Below are 22307 nucleotides of genomic sequence, written 5' to 3'. Positions count from 1 at the left end.
TGTGCAAAGCTGAAAGGTTATTACACTCTATGGTAATATCATACATATGGCATTCCTCGATGTAAAATCACTCTATTGAACAGGGCAAAGGTCTGTTGCAAAAGGATTGCTTCCTAAATATTGTCAAGCTTCTTGTGGAAACGACTGGTTAGATAGACGGAGGCTTTGACTCAAACTTGAAGACAATCCACAGAAATGGCAAGATTGCATGGGGGATAATTAATGCAGAGCTTTACAGGTAGCCATTGAGTGCTCATTGCAAGTGCTGCTCAATATTAACGGTGTTCACGTTTTCTACCCATAGGTTATAGCATGCCATGAGCAGGTCACATGACTTTAGGACTTCCAACCTTTTGGTATCACTTGATGGCTCCCTTTAATTGTTAATTTCAAAAACGGATCAAGGAATTTTTAAAATAGGAGGTGGGCTAACATAATTTTGCAATGTATAAAATATAAAGAGCATATTTTTCAAGGCCAGATTGTTTGTGTGTTGTTTAACACCGCAATATTCCAGCTATATGACGGCAGTCTGTAAATAATCGAGTCTGGACCTGACAATCCAACGATTGCCATCATGAGCATAGATCCATGCAGTTGGGATCGATGACAAGCTTCAACCAAGTCAGTGAGTCTGACCACCTGATCCCGTTAGTCGCCTCTTATGACAAGCATAGTCGCCTTTTACGGCAAGCATGGGGTGCTGAAGGCCTATTCTACCTCGGATCTTCACGGGTCTGTTTGTTGTTTAATGTCGCATTCAGCGTTTATGCAACCAATAAATGTAAATAATGGACTAAGGGTAAGACAAACCAGTGACTGATATTATAAGCAACACCCCACGCCACGAGTGAGTGGGTGTGAGTGAGTGAGTGAGTGAGTGAGTGAGTGAGTGAGTGAGTGAGTGAGTGAGTGAGTGAGTGAGTGAGTGAGTGAGTGAGTGAGTGAGGTTTAACGCTGCTTTTAGCAATATTCCAGCAATATCACTACAGGAGACACCAGAAATGGGCTTCACACATTGTACCCATGTGGGGAATTGAACCCGGGTCTTCGGTGTGATGAGCAAACGCTTTAACCACAAGGCTATCCCCTCCCTATTTGTCATAAGTATTTTCGTGATAAAAGATGCAGCCAATGACCGGGACCGAAAAAACAGTTCGTTATATCCGTCAGTTCGTTTTAACCATTTAGCCTGAATTCCATCACTGTCTTTGTCGCACCTCAAAGAGGGTTAATTGAGGGTTTAAAATGAGAACAAGTGTCTTCAATTGTTAATTACTGCTTTGAACAGCAGAAACTGCACAAATAGACATGCGTGTAAATGATTTTCACAATGTTGTGGAAATTTTTTTTTTAATTCCACCCCTGATATCAAAGTCAACATCCAAACGAAAGCAAACGTATTCCATCAATTCTTTGAGGTGAAGTGAGGTGAAATGGGGTTTAACGTCGCGTCCAAGATTATTGCACTTGCATAGCGACGTGCATGTACGTGTGTGTGTGTGTGTGTGTGGCTGCTTGTGCTAGTCTGGACTGATGCCGATTTAGAGTGCTAGCTCACTGAGATACCATGCCACAGTTTAACATGAATACCCCACTCAGACACAGTATACTGACTCCAAGCCGACCAGTCCTTGTTTTAGCCCCTTAATGCCGAGCGCCCCTGGGTAACAACAAGTACCATCTTTTAACGTCTTTTGGTATGACGCGGCCGGGGATCGAACCCCGGACCTTCCGCTCTCCGGGCGGACGCTCTACCACTTGACCACGGAGGCGGTCTATCAATTCTATGAAGTTGTATACTCACTTTTCCTGGTTGCTTAGAAACCAGCATGTAGTATGTGAGAATATTCCAGGAGAGGAAGACACCGATGACGACGGTCACCAGGTGAGTACGTTTCAGCCGCATCCTCGACGTCCCACAGTCCGGCCATGCACATCAATTAGAGGTCAAGGCCATCTGAAAAATAGAGACCGCACATTATCACACATTGCGCTGTAATTAGCAAGCTGGGTCAACAGTGAAATCTGGTAAACTAAAAACAATCGGAAAACTTATCTCAGATTTTAAGACATGCATACATATGTTGAAATGCTTCCATTTCCGGCGACTATGTTTGTCGAGGAGCCTAAAGGGATCGGGTAGTCAGGCTCACTGACTTGGTTGATGCATGTCATCGTATTCCAACTGCTTGGATCAATGCTCATGATGTCAGTCACTGGATTGTCTGGTCCAGACTCAATTATTTTTCAGACCGCCATCATAAAGCTGTAATATTGCTGAATGCAGCAATATAAGGGTAACGCTATTTTTAAGGGCATTATCATTTGCAGAAGCCCGAGGTCTTCCATTAAAAGTTGAAAAGACCTAGGGCTTCTGCAAATGATAATGCCCTAAAAAAGAGCGTTACCGTTATTATAGCTAAAATGGATGGAATTTGTTTTTAAATAAAAAGAAACAACAATATCGGTTTTGAAACATTTACTGCAATCAACAGGAATGCCACTGACCCACTTTTACCAATATGGAAACTTCATAGAACAAACCAGATGACGTCACTTTTGAATGTGACGTCACCTATCCCTACCCTGTGACGTCACCTAAAAACAGGCGTGATAATGGCCCGTCGTCAAGCAATATGAGGGCATTATCAAGTTACAGTCGCCCGCTCATTTCTGTTAACAGGCAGGTGGTTTAATGATAATTCTATCCATTTAGCTATAATAAACAACAAACAAACAAACAAGCAAACAAGCAACTCACACATCATGACACACCATCAATCAAATAACCAAACCTCAGACATCTGGGCACCATTCAACAAAGTGACCTTAGCATTAAGATGATCGCAACTCCCAAACTTACTCATTGACTTAAAAGAATCGTAGCATGGAGATCACTTTAACAGCGGTAGAAACTAACAGTTTCAGTCCACTAGTCCTTATAATGATAACATATAGCAAAACCTTTAAAAATGGCTAATTTCTACTTGTCCTTAGGATACCTTTACTACTGGGCAGTTTGGCAAGGACTATAGGACTATTGCCAATTTCTAACCCTACTTTAAGTGAGTGAGTGAGTTTGGTTTTACGCCGCTTTTAGCAATATTCCAGCAATATCACGGCGGGGGACACCAGAAATGGGCTTCACACATTGTATCCATGTCGGGATTCGAACCCGGGTCTTCGACGTGATGAGCGAACGCTTTAACCACTAGGCTACCCGACCGCCCCCCTGCTTTAAGGAACAGGGTGCTCACCAACCATAACAATCCATACGATCTGAGTTACTATGAATGAGTGAGTGAGTGAGTTGGGTTTAACGCTCTTTTAACAGTATTCCATTTATATCACGGCATGTCAGTTTAATGTGGGAGGAAAGCCCGAAGTGATGCAGGTCTCAGAGTGAGTGAGTGAGTGAGTTTGGTTTAACGCCGCTTTTAACAGTATTCCAGTTATATCACGGCGTGTCAGCTTAATGTGGGAGGAAAGCCCGAAGTGATGCAGGGGTCAGACATTTATCACTTTGGTGAAAGCCACGAGCACGGGTATGGTGCTGACAAACCTAGAAACATAATCGGGGCAAACCGGGATTGGAACTCACAATCATAGGTTTCTGGCGTGCCCAAAGGACGCAACTCTGCACAGCGAATCGCGGCGCCTCAGACGACAGGGCCACCCGTGCCCCCGAGTTACTATGATGATCCAAAAACACATTCAGACAAAAAAGTCGCAAAAAGAAGGGGAAATAACTCTCCCAGTACATGGTGAAAATTAGCATCACATACAGCATTATTTTCACCTCCGACACAAAACATGCTAAAGGTTAATCAACAAATAAGTTGTCTGCTGTACAGAATCACAGAAAGGAGGTTTATAATGACTGAGTGAGTGAGTGAGTATGGTTTTACGCCGCTTTTAGCAATATTCCAGCAATATCACGGCGGGGGACACCAGAAATGGGCTTCACACATTGTACCCATGTAGGGAATCGAAACTGGGTCTTCGGCATGACGAGCGAACGCTTTAACTACAAGGCTACCCGACCGCCCTTTTCTAATTATTGATGTGACTTGGCCGAGCTAGGTGCCTGGACACAGCAACATGGCTGCTGAAACTGATAGTCATCAAGCGTCTGATTAAACACCGTCTGATTGCCAGCCTCATTGGGAGCGTCTACACAGTGGGGACGCATTGGTGTTAAGTCATTTGTGCTGGGTGAACTCACGAAATGGCACAGATTGAACTTGGTGTTTATCGGCAAGACCAGGCGACTATCTGCAATAAAATTTTGAAGGCTTTAATATGGAGACTGTACTAGCGATAAATATACTAATCAAAAGAAGTTAAGAACGCTCAATGTTTTCAAATCTTCTTAGGAGATTATGTAGTTACATGAGTGAGTGAGTGAGTGACTGAGTATTCCACCTCGGATCTTCACGGATCTGTTTGTTGTTTAATGTCGCATTCAGCGTTTATCCAACCAATAAATGTAAATAATGGACTATGGGTAAGTCAAACCAGTGACTGATATTATGAGCAACGCCCCACGCCGCGAGTGAGTGAGTGAGTGAGTGAGTGAGTGAGTGAGTGAGTGAGTGAGTGAGTACAGTTTTACGCCGCTTTGGGCAATATTCCAGCAATATCAGGGCGGCAGACATCAGAAATGGGCTTCACTCATTATATCCATGTGGTGTATCGAACCCGGGTCTTCGGCATGACGAGCGAACACTTTAACCACTAGGCTACCCCATCACCCCCTTATGTAGTTATGGGATGTTGGCACAGATAATAAATACTGAAAAATCGTCATGCCTTTGTATCAGTCTTATTTGCATCAGTCACTGGGAACTAATTCAGTATCTGAAGTCCATCCTTCTCATAAGACAAGAAACCTGTGAAGATCAGCTTAGAATAGGTCTTCAGCAACCCATCCTTGTCATAAAAGGTGACTATGCTTGTCGTAAGAGGCGACTAACAGGTGGTCAAGCCCGCTGACTTGGTTGATGCATGTCATCGTATCCCATTTGGGTGGATCGATGCTCATGATGTCAATCACTGGATTGTCTGGTCCAGACTCAATTATTTACAGACCGCCGTCACATAGCTGGAATATTGCTGAGTGGGGCGTTAAACAACAAACAAACAAACTAGTGTAATAACCCTAGAATGATAAAGACAGAATGTCAATGCTACAGGGCCAAACATTATAACTCCCACAAACACCAGGCCTCATTGAGCTATCATCCTTGTGGTATTTTAAGCATCATTAGAGACCTAAAATGTTAACCAACTGTCAGGTAAATAATGTCACACCAAAGATCCAGGTTACATTGTGTGAAGCCTATTTCTGGTGTCTCCTGCTGTGATATTGCTGGAATACAACTTTAAAAGCGGCATAAAACCTCACTCACTCACTGTATCGCCCAATTCTACCCAATGCAGAAGAGGCATTAGACCTAACAATACTGATACAAGTTGTTAAAAATCACTTTGTGTTCAAGAACTGACCCAAAGTTGATGTCCCATGTGCCCAATAATTAATAATTACCATAATTACACACCAACTTTTCATTTTCACATGGCACTTATAACAAGCTTGGACCTAGACTTGCTACAGGCTCCTTTAACTTCATTTCAAAATTCTGCCTTTTTATAATTTGAAATATTCATTTCTGACAGAACAATTGAACTTGTAGAACTGCTCACTGCTTGTCTTTCGTGAAGCTTGAGATGATCTAGTGTGCTTGTAAGTGTGGAACAGTAATCACGTGTACAGATGTATGCAACAAAATTTTTCCTTGTTGTCATCTGGACACACAGGAAAGAAGTGAGAAGATTCCCTCACAACTATTAGATATGTTGGCAGTGAAGAGGACGTCTGTTGAAAATTTCTAAAAAAAATTGTAGTGTGGTTCTCAGCATAAACAGGAATTTATGGCAATGATGTAATAGAGGTAGGGTATTCACAAGAATTATTCATTTCTGACAGAACAATTGAAAATATGATGTAATCTTATCATCAATCAGGTAAATTAATAAAAAAACTTCAGTGCAGTCCATTAGTAAGTTCGTCATGAGGAACCATGTCCAAGCTCCCATATTCATCCAACCCCCAATTCCCTCCAGGTTTCCTCCCGCCTGTGAGACGCCAAATCTGAACATGCAATCATCAGTATGGAAACTTTGTCCTCAACGTCATTTCAGACAAGTGCCCAGAGCAGCTCCGTGAACAGATCTAAACCCAGGGAGAATCTCCCTCTGGTCAGACGCCGAAGTGGCAATAAATTATTCAACACTGCTCAGCATTTAACACACGCTGGCCAATAGCTAAATAAACTCTGAATGGGTAAGTAAAATGAGCGACACCAGTGCCGAGCATCATGAAATTGATAACTTCATTAGTCCTGTAGAAATGCCGGGCCATGTGTGCCCATTCATAATTCCTGCCGAGGCAGTTGACGAGTTTCGTGATGGGACGGAGTAGCATGTGCATCCTGTATTGATTCTCCATCAGAACGCGACAAGAAGATGCTGCAAGCGCATGACGGAAAGCCAAATAATCGCTAACTCAATTTGGGCGGTATTCTTTGCCCATTACACCAGACACTTCTGGGGCCTGGGTATATATCCTTCAAACCAACTTCCCTACCTCAAAATAGTTAAATTACACGCTAAAGGATTTTTTATTCGGTTGAGTTGACTATTGTATTAATTTGCCACCATCCGGAGCCAGGCAAATGGCTCTGGAACATGTTAACGACAATGAGGCAACAATGGGGCAGTAAGAAGGTGATAGAGACAAGCCCCTGCATAGTACGAGAAAGCCATGGGATTACTCTGCTCCTCGCTGTTTTAATTGTCTGGTCAGGGTAACTCTTGACATGCTAGCTCTTGCACCAGCTCTTGTACTTACAGCTCTTGTTCCAGCTCTTGTACTCATAGCTCTTGCACCAGCTCTTATACTCATAGCTCTTGCTCTTAAAACTTGCTTGTAGCTATTTTTCACAATTACTACTAGTGAGTGAGTTGGGTTTTTAACGCCACTTTTAACAGTATTCCAGTTATATCCTTGCGTGTAAGCTTTATGTGGGAGGAAAGCCCGAAGTGATGCCATTTACCACTTCGGTGAAACCCACGAGCACGGGTATGGTGCTGACAAACCTAGAAACATAATCGGGCCGAACCGGGATTCGAACCCACAATCATAGGGCCCACTTGCACAAAGTGATCTTAGCGCTAAGATGATCGTAACTCCAACACTTTAACATAGGCTTGCTGTTAACTTTTGGCTCTTAGGTTAGCTCTTCATCCTTTTTTGTCACCTTATCATATCACTTCATCATGCTCATATTATGGCACATATCACACAGGGTTAGAAACCTACAGCTTTTATAGCAAAACCCTTAACATGGGCCAATTTCTACTAGTCCTTTAGTACTAGTACTAGGAAACCTTTACTATTAGGCAGTTTGGTAAGGACTACAGGACTAGTGCCAATTTCTAACGCTGTCACACATGAGCTATCTTAAGTGTAACTTATCATAGCATTTGGAATACGAAAAATGGATTTCATATTATTTAATTTCCCACTTTACATATTGATAAACTACTACCAGTATGTATCCTGCCTTGGAGGGACATACATTTCTCAGCGGGAGAATAAATCCCTTATACCCCGCCATGAACAAAACAGACACATGGATTTCTGAGAGGGAGAATAAATCACTTATACTCCGCCTCGAAGCGAAAAGCCTCACATTTTTTCCAAGTCTCTCTCTAAGTGACAGAAATCGTGAACTAGAATAGTATAAACAAGAATAGAATAGAAATAGTTGAGAGCGTTATCCAATGACATTGTAAATATACCCTAATTGAACAACAACTTCACTTCAAGTTTCAAATTCATTTCATTGTATCTTATTACATTTCCATTCCTTATCACGTTTAGTTGATTACAAGGAGATTTCAGGTTTAGTTGATTACAAGGAGATTTCAGGTTTAGTTGATTAAAAGATTTCAAGTTTAGTTGATTACAAGATTTCAAGTTTAGTTGATTACAAGGAGATTTCAGGTTTAGTTGATTAAAAGATTTCAACATGTTCAAGTTTAGTTGATTACAAGATTTCACGTTTAGTTGATTACAAGATTTCAAGTTTAGTTGATTACAAGGAGATTTCACATTTAGTTGATTGCAAGCTAAGTTCATGTTTAGTCAATTGAGTTAAGTTTCCACTGTGAACCAACAACTGATTTTGAAACGTGATCAGTCTGATATATATATATATATATACCATTCAAAAGTGGCGATAGGAGGTATCGCTACAAAGAAACTGCATCACAATGCTTTACAGACCATTGTGATGTGACACTGGCGAATACTGTGACGTTAAAGGTGAACGTGGTCCTTTTCATATCCCTAAGGTGACAAGATTCATATACAACAGCAACAAACAGCATGGGTGTGGTTAATGGTAGAACAGCTAAGAAAGGCCACCCATGGAGTGAGTGAGTGAGTGAGTTGGGTTTAACGCCACTTTAAACATTATTCCAGTTATATCACAACGTGTCAGCTTAATGTGGGAGGAAAGCCCGAAGTAATGCAGGTCATGGACGTTTACCACTTAAGTGAAACCCACGAGCATGGGTATGGTGCTGACAAACCTAGAAACATAATCAGGGTGTACCGGGATTCGAACCTACAATCATAGGTTTTTGGCGTGCCCAAGGGACGCAACTCTGCACAGCGAATCACGGCGCCTTAGAAGACTGGGCCACCCGTGCCCCCGCCACCCATGGAGGAGGCCCTGATAGATAATAACTGCATACCATGAGACTAAGAAATGGTTTTGGTGACAAGGGTTTAATGTCGCATTCAAAATTAATAATACTAATCAAAAATCAATTTCAAAACCTGTTAATCTCACAGATTATCAACATGAAGCAATGATACACGCAAGCAATGGTATACTCAAGCAGTTGTACACTCTGGCAGTGGTTCACTCAGGCAGTGGTACACTCATACAGTGGTACACTCAGGCAGTGGTACACTCATACAGTGGTACACTCAGGCAGTGGTACACTCATACAGTGGTACACTCAGGCAGTGGTACACTCATACAGTGGTACACTCAGGCAGTGGTTCACTCAGGCAGTGGTACACTAATACAGTGGTACACTCAGGCAGTGGTACACTCTAGCAGTGGTTCACTCAGGCAGTGGTACACTCAGGCAATGTTTCATGCTAGCACTGGTACACTCAGGCAATGGTACACTCTAGCAGTGGTACACTCAGGCAGTGGTACACTCTAGCAGTGGTACACTCATACAGTGGTACACTCTAGCAGTGGTACACTCAAGCAGTGGTACACTCAGGCAGTGGTACACTCATACAGTGGTACCCTCTAGCAGTGGTACACTCTAGCAGTGGTACATTCAGGCAGTGGTACACTCGAGCAGTGGCACACTCATACAGTGGTACACTCAGGCAGTGGTACACTCTAGCAGTGGTACACTCAGGCAGTGGTACACTCAAGCAATGGTACACTCAGGCAGTGGTACACTCAAGCAGTGGTACACTCAGGCAGTGGTACACTCAGGCAATGGCACACTCAAGCAGTGGTACACTCAAGCAATGTTATACTCAGGCAGTGGTACACTCAGGCAGTGGTACATTCAAGCAGTGGTACACTCAAGCAATGTTATACTCAGGCAGTGGTACACTCAGGCAGTACTACACTCAGGCAGTGGTACACTCAGGGAGTGGTACACTCTAGCAGTGGTACGCTCATACAGTGGTACACTCAGGCAGTGGTACACTCTAGCAGTGGTACACTCAGGGAGTGGTACACTCTAGCAGTGGTACACTCAGGCAGTGGTACACTCAGGCAGTAGTACACTCTAGCAGTGGTACACTCAGGGAGTGGTACACTCTAGCAGTGGTACACTCAGGCAGTGGTACACTCTGGCAGTGGTACACTCAGGCAGTGGTACACTCAGGGAGTGGTACACTCTGGCAGTGGTACACTCAGGCAGTGGTACACTCAGGCAGTGGTACACTCAGGCAGTGGTACACTCTGGCAGTGGTACACTCAGGCAGTGGTACACTCAAGGAATGGTACACTTTGGCAGTGGTACACTCAAGGAATGGTACACTCTAGCAGTGGTACGCTCAGGCAGTGGTACATTCAGGCAATGGTACACTCTAGCAGTGGTACACTCAGGCAGTGGCACACTCAGGTAATGGCACACTCAAGCAGTGGTACACTCAAGCAATGTTATACTCAGGCAGTGGTACACTCTAGCAGTGGTACACTCATACAGTGGTACACTCAGGCAGTGGTACACTCAAGCAATGGTACACTCAGGCAGTGGTACACTCAGGGAGTGGTACACTCTAGCAGTGGTACACTCAAGCAATGTTAAACTCAGGCAGTGGTACACTCAGGCAGTGGTACACTCAGGCAATGGTACACTCAGGCAGTGGTACACCCAAGCAGTGGTACACTCTAGCAGTGGTACACTCAGGCAGTGGTACACTCTAGCAGTGGTACACTCAGACAATGGTACACTAAAGCAGTGGTACACTCAGGCAGTGGTACACTCTAGCAATGGTACATTCAGGCAATGGTACACTCAGGCAGTGGTACACTCAGGGAGTGGTACACTCATACAGTGGTACACTCAGGCAGTGGTACACTCAAGCAGTGGTACACTCATACAGTGGTACACTCAAGCAATGGTACACTCAGGCAGTGGTACACTCAAGCAGTGGTACACTCATACAGTGGTACACTCAGGCAGTGGTACACTCATACAGTGGTACACTCATACAGTGGTACACTCAGGCAGTGGTACACTCATACAGTGGTACACTCAGGCAGTGGTACACTCAAGCAGTGGTACACTCAGGCAGTGGTACACTCATACAGTGGTACACTCAGGCAGTGGTACACTCAAGCAGTGGTACACTCAGGCAGTGGTACACTCAAGCAATGGTACACTCAGGCAGTGGTACACTCAAGCAGTGGTACACTCATACAGTGGTACACTCAGGCAGTGGTACACTCATACAGTGGTACACTCAGGCAGTGGTACACTCAGGCAGTGGTACACTCTAGCAGTGGTACACTCAGGCAGTGGTACACTCTAGCAGTGGTACACTCAGACAATGGTACACTAAAGCAGTGGTACACTCAGGCAGTGGTACACTCTAGCAATGGTACATTCAGGCAATGGTACACTCAGGCAGTGGTACACTCAGGGAGTGGTACACTCATACAGTGGTACACTCAGGCAGTGGTACACTCAAGCAGTGGTACACTCATACAGTGGTACACTCAAGCAGTGGTACACTCAAGCAATGGTACACTCAGGCAGTGGTACACTCAAGCAGTGGTACACTCATACAGTGGTACACTCAGGCAGTGGTACACTCATACAGTGGTACACTCATACAGTGGTACACTCAGGCAGTGGTACACTCATACAGTGGTACACTCAGGCAGTGGTACACTCAAGCAGTGGTACACTCAGGCAGTGGTACACTCATACAGTGGTACACTCAGGCAGTGGTACACTCAAGCAGTGGTACACTCAGGCAGTGGTACACTCAAGCAATGGTACACTCAGGCAGTGGTACACTCAAGCAGTGGTACACTCATACAGTGGTACACTCAGGCAGTGGTACACTCATACAGTGGTACACTCAGGCAGTGGTACACTCAGGCAGTGGTACACTCAAGCAGTGGTACACTCAGGCAGTGGTACACTCAAGCAGTGGTACACTCAGGCAGTGGTACACTCAGGCAGTGGCACACTCAGGCAGTGGTACACTCAAGCAGTGGTACACTAAAGCAATGTTATACTCAGGCAGTGGTACACTCAGGCAGTGGTACACTCAGGCAGTGGTACACTCAGGCAGTGGTACACTCTAGCAGTGGTACATTCAGGCAATGGTACACTCAAGCAGTGGAACACTCTAGCAGTGGTACACTCAAGCAATGTTAAACTCAGGCAGTGGCACACTCAGGTAATGGCACACTCAAGCAGTGGTACACTCAAGCAATGTTATACTCAGGCAGTGGTACACTCTAGCAGTGGTACACTCATACAGTGGTACACTCAGGCAGTGGTACACTCAAGCAATGGTACACTCAGGCAGTGGTACACTCAGGGAGTGGTACACTCTAGCAGTGGTACACTCAAGCAATGTTAAACTCAGGCAGTGGTACACTCAGGCAGTGGTACACTCAGGCAATGGTACACTCAGGCAGTGGTACACCCAAGCAGTGGTACACTCTAGCAGTGGTACACTCAGGCAGTGGTACACTCTAGCAGTGGTACACTCAGACAATGGTACACTAAAGCAGTGGTACACTCAGGCAGTGGTACACTCTAGCAATGGTACATTCAGGCAATGGTACACTCAGGCAGTGGTACACTCAGGGAGTGGTACACTCATACAGTGGTACACTCAGGCAGTGGTACACTCAAGCAGTGGTACACTCATACAGTGGTACACTCAAGCAGTGGTACACTCAAGCAATGGTACACTCAGGCAGTGGTACACTCAAGCAGTGGTACACTCATACAGTGGTACACTCAGGCAGTGGTACACTCATACAGTGGTACACTCAGGCAGTGGTACACTCAAGCAGTGGTACACTCAGGCAGTGGTACACTGATACAGTGGTACACTCATACAGTGGTACACTCAGGCAGTGGTACACTCATACAGTGGTACACTCAGGCAGTGGTACACTCAAGCAGTGGTACACTCAGGCAGTGGTACACTCATACAGTGGTACACTCAGGCAGTGGTACACTCAAGCAGTGGTACACTCAGGCAGTGGTACACTCAAGCAATGGTACACTCAGGCAGTGGTACACTCAAGCAGTGGTACACTCATACAGTGGTACACTCAGGCAGTGGTACACTCATACAGTGGTACACTCAGGCAGTGGTACACTCAGGCAGTGGTACACTCAAGCAGTGGTACACTCAAGCAGTGGTACACTCATACAGTGGTACACTCAGGCAGTGGTACACTCATACAGTGGTACACTCAGGCAGTGGTACACTCAAGCAGTGGTACACTCAGGCAGTGGTACACTCAAGCAGTGGTACACTCAGGCAGTGGTACACTCAGGCAGTGGCACACTCAGGCAGTGGTACACTCAAGCAGTGGTACACTCAAGCAATGTTATACTCAGGCAGTGGTACACTCAGGCAGTGGTACACTCAGGCAGTGGTACACTCAGGCAGTGGTACACTCTAGCAGTGGTACATTCAGGCAATGGTACACTCAAGCAGTGGAACACTCTAGCAGTGGTACACTCAAGCAATGTTAAACTCAGGCAGTGGTACACTCAGGTAATGGCACACTCAAGCAGTGGTACACTCAAGCAGTAGTACACTCAGGCAGTGGTACACTCAAGCAGTGGTACACTCAAGCAGTAGTACACTCAGGCAATGGTACACTCTAGCAGTGGTACACTCAGGCAGTGGCACACTCAGGCAATGGCACACTCAAGCAGTGGTACACTCAAGCAATGTTATACTCAGGCAGTGGTACACTCAGGCAGTGGTACACTCAGGCAGTGGTACATTCAAGCAGTGGTACACTCAAGGAATGCTCCATGTGAACCATTAGCTAGATTCTGTGCGGCTTCTCACCACCATGAATGGTGCCCACACTCTCGGTCTGTGATGTCAAGGAGCCTTAAGCATTCCAGACTTTCAAACACCAAGCCACGGCCACAGCTTCCAGTCAATGCAAAGCAAACACTCTCCATACCATTCTTAGAAAAAGGAACAGAAAATAGAGAAGAAACATACCGATTTTCTGTCAGAAAGATCACATCGCATTCAATCTCTGAATCAATTACTGCAGCATCAGTGACACCACAGGTTCAACAACATCAGCAAGAAACATCAGCACCGCAACAGCGAACACACACTCACCAATACTCAGTCCCTCGATGGTGGAGTCATAATGTTTATGAAACACAAACTAGTGCGAGAATTCATGACATCAGCCCGGCAATTTCGGCCCATTCAGCCCACTTCTCATCATCTCCAAGGGAGTCAATCGTCGGGGATGGCCGGCTCTTGAACCGTAGAATCAAAGCCAAATAGTAGCAGTGTTGATTCTAGCCACAGCGTTCGTGACAACCAGGCAGGGAACAGACTGCTTCATATCACTAATGGTTTAGTCTCAATATTCAAAATGGTGGAATTTCCATAGCAGAATCATGTTTTCCACGTCATGCTTCCATTGATGCAGCAAATACGAGAATTGGGGGAGCGATGGAGATAAGTGTGGAGACGAGGTTAACGTAATTGATTCTGTAAAGTTTGACACCAGGGAATGGCCTGTCTGTGTTAACTGGTGGACATCGGCATGAACTGGGTCTGTTAACCTTTACCTCACGTCATTTCTAGATGGTTTATTCTCCTGATTTCTGCTCCATTCATCATTCATTACCGGGATCGGCAACTGATGACTTCTTAATGCAATTTCATCTTCATCGCCTGGTGTTCATGAGTTCCCTTAAAAACTGTGAAGCTTTTTGCTTCTAACATTTTTAATAGAATGTGTCGTCATTCAACAATTCACGCTGCAGGCAACCAGGGATGCCGGATAGAATATCTCCTCTGTTTTCTTGCCTGTCATACAAGCCAAGTAAACTGAAGACAGCATTGACTGACTGACACCAAGGATCAAATGTTTACTAGCTCCAGACTATCTCTTGATTTCATTTTGAGTAGATTCTGATGTTATTATATGGAGTTGCAGTAATAATAATAATAATAATAATGTGGGTGTGGTTATTGTTGTTATGACGATGATGATGATGATGATGATGATGATGATGATGATTATCACCATCATCATCATCATAACAACAACAACAACAACCACACCCTAAAGCCTGCTCAAAGCTTTACATAATTACCCCAGTCAATGGAGATCAAACTCAATTTTCATTCTCAGCTCCCTTGGAAGTATACAAACCAAGCTGCCTGTGAGGCCCAAGAAGGTTAAAAGTCAGGTTACCATCACATCCTGCTGGGTACCCATTTACTGCTAGAGGAACAGGCATATTTTGAAACCAAGTCACCACTGGGACACCATGCTGCAGTTAAACATGAATACACCACTCAGACAGGGAAACAACATGTACCATCTTTTTACAGGACACTGTAATATAAATGCCTTTTATTTCTGCCAACATATCCAACAGCATGGCTGCCTTTCTATTCATCAACTACAGGTTGACTTATCTTGTCCAGGCTGTTCTGACAACTGTAGTGAGTGAGTGAGTTTTTGTTTAACGCCGGTTTTAACAGTATTCCAGTTATATCACAGCGTGTCAGCTTAATGTGGCAGGAAAGCCCGAAGTGATACAGGTCTCAGACGTTTACCACTTCGGTGAAACCCACGAGCACAGGTATGGTGCTGACAAACCTAGAAACATAATCAGGGCGAACCGGGATTCAAACCCACAATCATAGGTTTCTGGCTAGCCCAAGGGATGCAACTCTGCATAGCGAATCGTGGCGCCTTAGACGACTGGGCCACCCGTGCCCCTTCATACCAGCCAGAATTAGACTTTTAAATGATTATCTGTTATATAAATGATTATACTTTTTAAATGTACGCTGTACACAAATCTTATTCTGTCCTTATCCCAATTATTAAAGTTTACTCTTGCTGTGATATAAATACATATATCTAAAAATACCATTCCTGGTAACTGTGATAGTGTTCGATTTTCTAGTGTTAAATAATCTACATGTTCATAGTCATCAGGGTTAGAACTAAACTGAAAAGCTTTACAGGCCGGGGAAAGATAAAATGCGCTTGTAAAGTGATGTTAAAACAATGGGGAAATGGGGAAACTTGTACTAGTCCGCAGGAATTTGTACTAGCCCCGGACTAGCGGGCTAGTGTTAAGTTCTAACCCTAGTTATATCAGTAAATGTCTTAATTTCTAATGTACATATTTTAATATCTTTTTTTCATATTTTGGTGCTGATCAACTGGGCAATATGAATTTCCCTTGGGAAAATAAAGTCTTTGTATCGAAAATAATTTGTTCCTGCAAATACTCGAAATCATGATTTTCCCTTAGGGTTAAAAAAATATTTAATTGTTCATCTGACTATGTTGACATGCTATGTTATGAAAATATAAAATAGTTTGGGGCGTCCTTTCAGAGAAAAATATTGTTTGGTGTGACTGAAACAATATCTTAAATTGATATAACGTTAAATGTTTAACACCGCACTCAGCAATTTTCCAGCCATAATGTCAGCCTGTAAATAATCAAGCTTGGACCAGGCAATCCAGTGATCGATATTGTGAGCAACGATCCACGCCATTGTACAAGGCATGCAACCAACCAAGTCACTAAGCCTGACCACTCGATCTATTATGTCGCCTCACGACCAGCATAGGTTGATGTGCTCCAGTTGTAATCCAGAATCCCTAAGACCCGTGAAGATCCGGGGTAGAATAGGTCTTCAGCAACCCATGCTTGCCGTAAAAGGTGACTATACTTGCCGTAAAAGGAGACTAAGGGGATCGGGTGGTCAGGCTCGCTGACTTGGTTGATACATGTCATCGATCCAAATTGAGTGGATCGATGCTCATGATATTAATCACTGGATTGTCTGGTCCAGACACGATTATTTACAGACCGCCGTCATATAGCTGGAATATTGCTGAGTGCTGCGTTAAACAACCAACCAACCAACCAACCAACCAACCAACCAGAATCCACAAGGGGCGTGTCAATATGAGAAATTAACTCAAACATATTAAGATCAGTCCATGTCAAACTGACCCTACGTTTGAAAAATGGTTTAGATTTTTCCAAAGCTACACAATTAGTAAGAAAATCCCTTGAAGGGGCTGTATACAAGAGCTCTGATTCCTTCTCTATGTCACACTTTGTCTAGGAGCAGAAAGCGAATATCAGAATCAATATTGTTATTCTTGTAGCAATTCTTTTGACAAAAAATTCATTCCACTAACATGATACAGATCAGACCAATTATATTCCTTGGAGAGCAACAAGGACAATATATTTCTTTTCAAAGCATCAAACTTTTGAAGTTTTTTAAACAAGATTATCAATATTGATTTATGTAAATTCATTACAGTCAAAAGTCACTGCTTGACATGACTGTTACTTTTTAAAAAACAATAATTTTAAGGTTTCCATGGTTACAGATCGACTGACTGGAGTAAAAAAACCAGCAACAACAAAGAAAGTATAAGACATTACCCTTGTTGCCATCTGTAGTGACGGATCAGAGATATAAAAACAAACAACTTCAAAGGTAACGAAATGTCGACATTACGAAAGCCACTGCAAAAACCTTATAACAATTTACAAAGGGAAAAGACCTCTGTGCTGAAAGTGGGTAGATTCTAAAAAACCCTGGCCTTTAAACAAAGTCAAGCAGGTTTTTCACCTCAGTCAGCAATCTTCCCCCTAAACCATGGTCTGTAACACTACAGCACAGTGGTGTACCTTAACATAACAGACCACCTCTGTGGTCTAATGGTAGAGGGTCCGCCCGGAGAGCGGAAGGCCCGGAGTTCGATCCCCGGCCGCGTCATACCAAAAGACGTTAAAAGATGGTACTTATTGTTACCCTGCCTGGCGCTCGACATTAAGGGGCTAAAACAAGGACTGGTCGGCTCGGAGTCAGTATACTGTGTCTGAGTGGGGTATTCATGTTAAACTGTGGCATGGTATCTCAGTGAGCTAGCACTATAAATCGGCATCAGTCCGGGCTAGTACAAGCAGCCACACAAACACACACACGTGCATGCACATCGCTATATAAGTGCAATAATCTTGGACGCGACGTTAAACCCCATTTCACCTCACCTCACCTTAACATAACACCATGCACTGCCATACACAATTCCTATATCACGTGACCAGACTTGTTTACAAACAAACACGCATATTCTGAAATCGTGCATGGCCTTAAGCAAGCCTTTCGGTGTGCCTTACTCATTGTTTTGCATAATTATATAGATATGCTACTACAACTGTTTTGTTTGTTTGTTGTTTAAACCCTCACTCTGCAATATTACAGCTATATGACGGTGGTTTGTAAATAATCGAGTCAGGACCAGACAGTCACGTGATTGACAACATAATCATCGATCCACATAATTGGGATTGATGACATGCATCAACCAAGTCAGCTAGCCTGACCTACTGATCCGGTTAGTCACCTCTTACGACAAGCATAGTCGCCTTTTACGGCAAGCATGGGTTGCTGAAGACCTATTCTACCCCGGAATCTTCACGGGTACAGTGACAATTATTCAGAGGTGCAAGACAATATATGTCTTACACATCAAAGTGACTGTATCGCTAGCTCTCCATAGAGCTCTGATGACATCATGTGGTCATCCGAAAGTAAATGCCTCTAGTCCTGGAATTTTACTAGTTTCAGACAAAATGGACTGAAATCCAAGTTAGAATTAGTCTTAAATGAGTAGTAAGTAATTTTTTTTTGCAAGGGTATTGTCTATCGATACAGAAAAAACATATCATTTATTGTATCGTCACATGGAAACTCACGATGCACCTGTGCACCAATGTATAGTCACCTTTTACGGCAAGCATGGGTTGCTGAAGACCTATTCTACCAGGAATCTTCACGGGTCTGATGTAAAAGGCGACTAACGGGATCGGGTGGTCAGGCTCAGAGTCTCTGACTTGGATTGATGCATGTCATCGTATCCTAATTGCGAATATCGATGCTCATGATATCAATCACTGGATTGTCTGGTCCAGACTTGATAATTAACAGACTGGAATATTGCTGCATGCGACATTAAACAACATATAAACAAACAAACATGGACTCAATGACTTATGCCATCAAATATGTCCAAAACATTCTATCTCTGTGTTCAAACCCGGCATGTGAGGCAGATTTAAACTAGGGCACTAGGCTCTTTCCTGTAATCAACAGTGTGTTTAAGGTCCTTCCCTGATAATTAAATCGAAACACTTAATCAAGTTAGCCAGGAAGTTGATATCCCACAGTTCACTTGGAAATCAAATTTGCTCCACATAGACGTCTGCCTGACAGAATCTATATGAGGGCAATCACACAACAATCAATTCCTAATTGATGGGAACTCGACAAACTGACTCCCATCACGTCCCAGCACCTGTGGAGGGTGAGGCAGCCATGCCAAAACTTACAACTCAGCAAAAAACTTGACCTTGCAGGCTTTGCAGAGGCTGATATTCGTCCCAAAGTCTGCAGCAAATGTCAGTAAAAATTCCCAAATTGGAATTAAAAATATATCGTATTGAAATATTTATGATTAATGTTATGGCTTTGTAGAGGTAACTCTCCCATCACTAATGACAGGACCCATAATGAGGAAGATTTTAGCATTAATGTTTATTTTAACATTGTTGCAATATTAAAATATCTCAGAATTCAGGGTGAAAAAAAACTTTTAAGAGTTCCCAATTTTGAACAAAATAAATTCTTGATTTTTAAACACACTTGATTTAGAGTGAGCGGTCAGTATGGTTTTACGCTGGTTTTAGCAATATTCCACAATATCACAGCTAGGGACACCAGAAATGAGCTTCACACATTGTACACATGTCGGGAACGAAACCCGTGTCTTCAGCATGACGAGCAAACACTAGAACCACTAAGCTACCCGACCGCCGTCACTTGATTTAAAATCCTAGATACATCCCTGTTAGTATGGAACTGGATAGTCCTGTGCCATGACTGTGGAATTTATATATATTTAGAGATACTTGTTTTACTGAACATGCTGAAAGCCTCGTCAAGTCTAGATCAACATAAACCAAGTCTCCTTGCTTCCATTGAAAATTCCTTGAAAACAGCAGAAGAGGAAAGGTTCTTTTGAAGAAAATAAATTATTATTAATTTAAAGATATGTTTTCATTGACTAAGTGTTAGTCTAGAAACTGGATCAGTGGAGCTGGATTGGTATGAAATGAGACACCTCATCCTGGCCATCTGAAACTGGTCAACAGGGAAAGACTGGCGGAAAGACTGGCGGCAAGTCTATCCAGCAAGATCATTGCAAGATATACGTGTTCAAGTGAGCTGCGAGGTCTGACCTGCCCTGCTCTAAAACACCAGTTTATCCTCCAACTTGTCTATAAGGCCACTCAGAGGCTGGTGTGCAGTACACTGCCTGCAACACCCACTGACACAACACATGTCACTCTTGTGGAATTGTGAGAGTACTGCTGAATACCCAACACGACAACAAGGCTTTGTGAATAATTTCGTCCCCAAAATAGTAGCAAAACTTACAGTAAAGTAGGGAGGTTTTATGCTGCAGGGGGGTTCTACTTCTGAACTCCTAGTTGCACAAACAACTTTCTTCTCCAACTGCCACGACAGAGTTGCAATATTGCTCACTGAAATAATACACATTCACACACTCGCTCATTCCAAAAGATACCCTTCCAGAACTCCATGAGGCAAGCTCAGACACACTACCATTTCCGGCCTTCTAACTACAAAAACAACTTTATCATCCAAAACTGGCTCAATCAGGAGATATTGCTTGGGTGAGATCAAGCAATATCTACACTGTAGATATCGCTACAATGAATTTGCATCACAATCTTTGCAGACCATTGTGACATCATTGGTTACCATGACGTCACAATCGATTGACATCACTAATGGCTCTGCTACTGAAGCTGTTAGCAGTACTTTTTACACTTAGACACTGCTTATTACTGTCTACAAACTGAAAAAGATCGAAGAATGATGTTGGATGATAAATAAAATCTCACCCTCGTGTCTTTTGATATCAAATATATCAACACTCGTTGATAAAAGTGGAAAAAATCCTCGGAGTTGATATATTTGATATCAAAAGACACTCGGGTGATATTCTCTATTTCTTCTCCAACTGCCGACATGGTTGTAACATTGATGACTGAAATTCAATCATTCACACACTCACTCACTCATTCACAATGACACTGTTCGAAAACTCATCACAGAAACTCAGCCAAACTTCCAATTCCAAACTGACTACGCAACCTCCAACCTCCTCCTCCTCCGATGACCAAACAGACCCAGTTTCCCAGTATAGGGGTGGAATGGTGAAGTTTAAACAAATTACGACCATTGATCAGTAATGGCAGCTCCTCTCGGGGCTGCTCGTCCGACCATCCTCGACGCACCAGCATGACAGAGATGGCAGGAAGGAATAAATACCCCGGTAGACGCCTAGTTGAAGTTGCAAAACTGCCAGCTGATTAGGAAAAGCAATTAAAAGAAAAGCTAAGAGGGCTGATTCAAACTGTGAGCATTTACACCGACCATGCCACAGCTCTTTGTAGCTTGGTTTCTATTTTTGCTGATTCGGCAAAAATACAAACTCACAGCTGATTCTTGAGAAATTGTTCCATTTAAAGCTTGAGAGTGAAAGATTTTTGCTCATCTGCACTTTGAAACTCCATCATCTTAAATGTTGAAATGTTTTTTTGTAAATGTTCCGATCACATTGCTCCACAGAGTGTTAATCCTGTTTCGTGTTTCATTATCGAACTCGAGATATAATCGAATAATGCCAATGTGCGTTAATCTGAAACGATTCCCCAATGGGCAGGGTATTCGGTTTTTGAAACAGATGTTATTCCCATCTGTCTTCTCACTGATGATAATGTTTGTTGTTTCACTCGTTAGTTAGAAAAATTGTGTTAATAAACAAGACTGGACCAGACCATCCAGTGATTGATATCATGAACAACGATTCATGCTGATGGGGTACTTAACATGCTGTAAACCAAGTCACCGAGCCTGACTACCTGGGTGCCGTTGTACAAAACAACCTTTACTAAGGTTGAACTTAGTTACTAAGGTTAATCTTAAGGTAACCTTATCAAAAAGTTACGCCCGTTGCACAAAACTACCTTTGGACAACCTTAACGTGGACAGGATACTTAGCGGCAACCTTAACTAAGGTTGAACTCTTTAGTGTGGGAGACTCAATTATGTCCGTAGTTACGGTTGAGAGTTATCGCCCCTGCTCGCACCTGCAGACGACTAATATTGCTACAGCCGTCTACCAGTGCACAGAAACGGTGTCGGCAATCAAACTTTACATCAAGTGAGCTGACACTCTTGGCCGATGAAGTCAAGTGTCGCAGCCATGTTTTATTCGGCGCATTTTCTTCAACAATCACCAATCAATCCAAAATGAGGGAGTTGGATGCAATAGCCGCAAAGTAAGTTTTACCAT

The 22307-nt window shown here is 43.4% G+C and overlaps 1 protein-coding gene across 2 annotated transcripts in view; it reads right to left on the bottom strand.

Annotated features, from left to right (window-relative positions):
* Positions 1 to 22307, bottom strand: part of LOC124151631 (alpha-1,3-mannosyl-glycoprotein 2-beta-N-acetylglucosaminyltransferase-like) — a 65749-nt gene that overhangs the window by 20190 nt on the left and 23252 nt on the right. Inside the window, exons 1-2 of one of the 2 annotated variants that reach the window (XM_048380853.1) lie at positions 4229 to 4276; positions 1808 to 1960 (exon numbers count right to left, since the gene is read on the bottom strand). In XM_048380853.1, the coding sequence (XP_048236810.1) occupies positions 1808 to 1909 (102 nt within the window). In that variant the 5' untranslated portion in view covers positions 1910 to 1960; positions 4229 to 4276. Of the gene's footprint in view, positions 1 to 1807; positions 1961 to 4228; positions 4277 to 22307 lie in introns of those variants that run through there. The other variant, XM_046524197.2, reaches the window with a different exon arrangement.

The sequence above is a fragment of the Haliotis rufescens genome, unplaced genomic scaffold (assembly GCF_023055435.1).
Source record: "Haliotis rufescens isolate VD_foot unplaced genomic scaffold, xgHalRufe1.0.p SCAF_33, whole genome shotgun sequence".
In the NCBI taxonomy this organism is placed as follows: Eukaryota; Metazoa; Mollusca; class Gastropoda; order Lepetellida; family Haliotidae; genus Haliotis; species Haliotis rufescens.
Note: the sequence above shows the minus strand (reverse complement) of the source record. Positions and strands in the feature narration are given on the sequence as shown.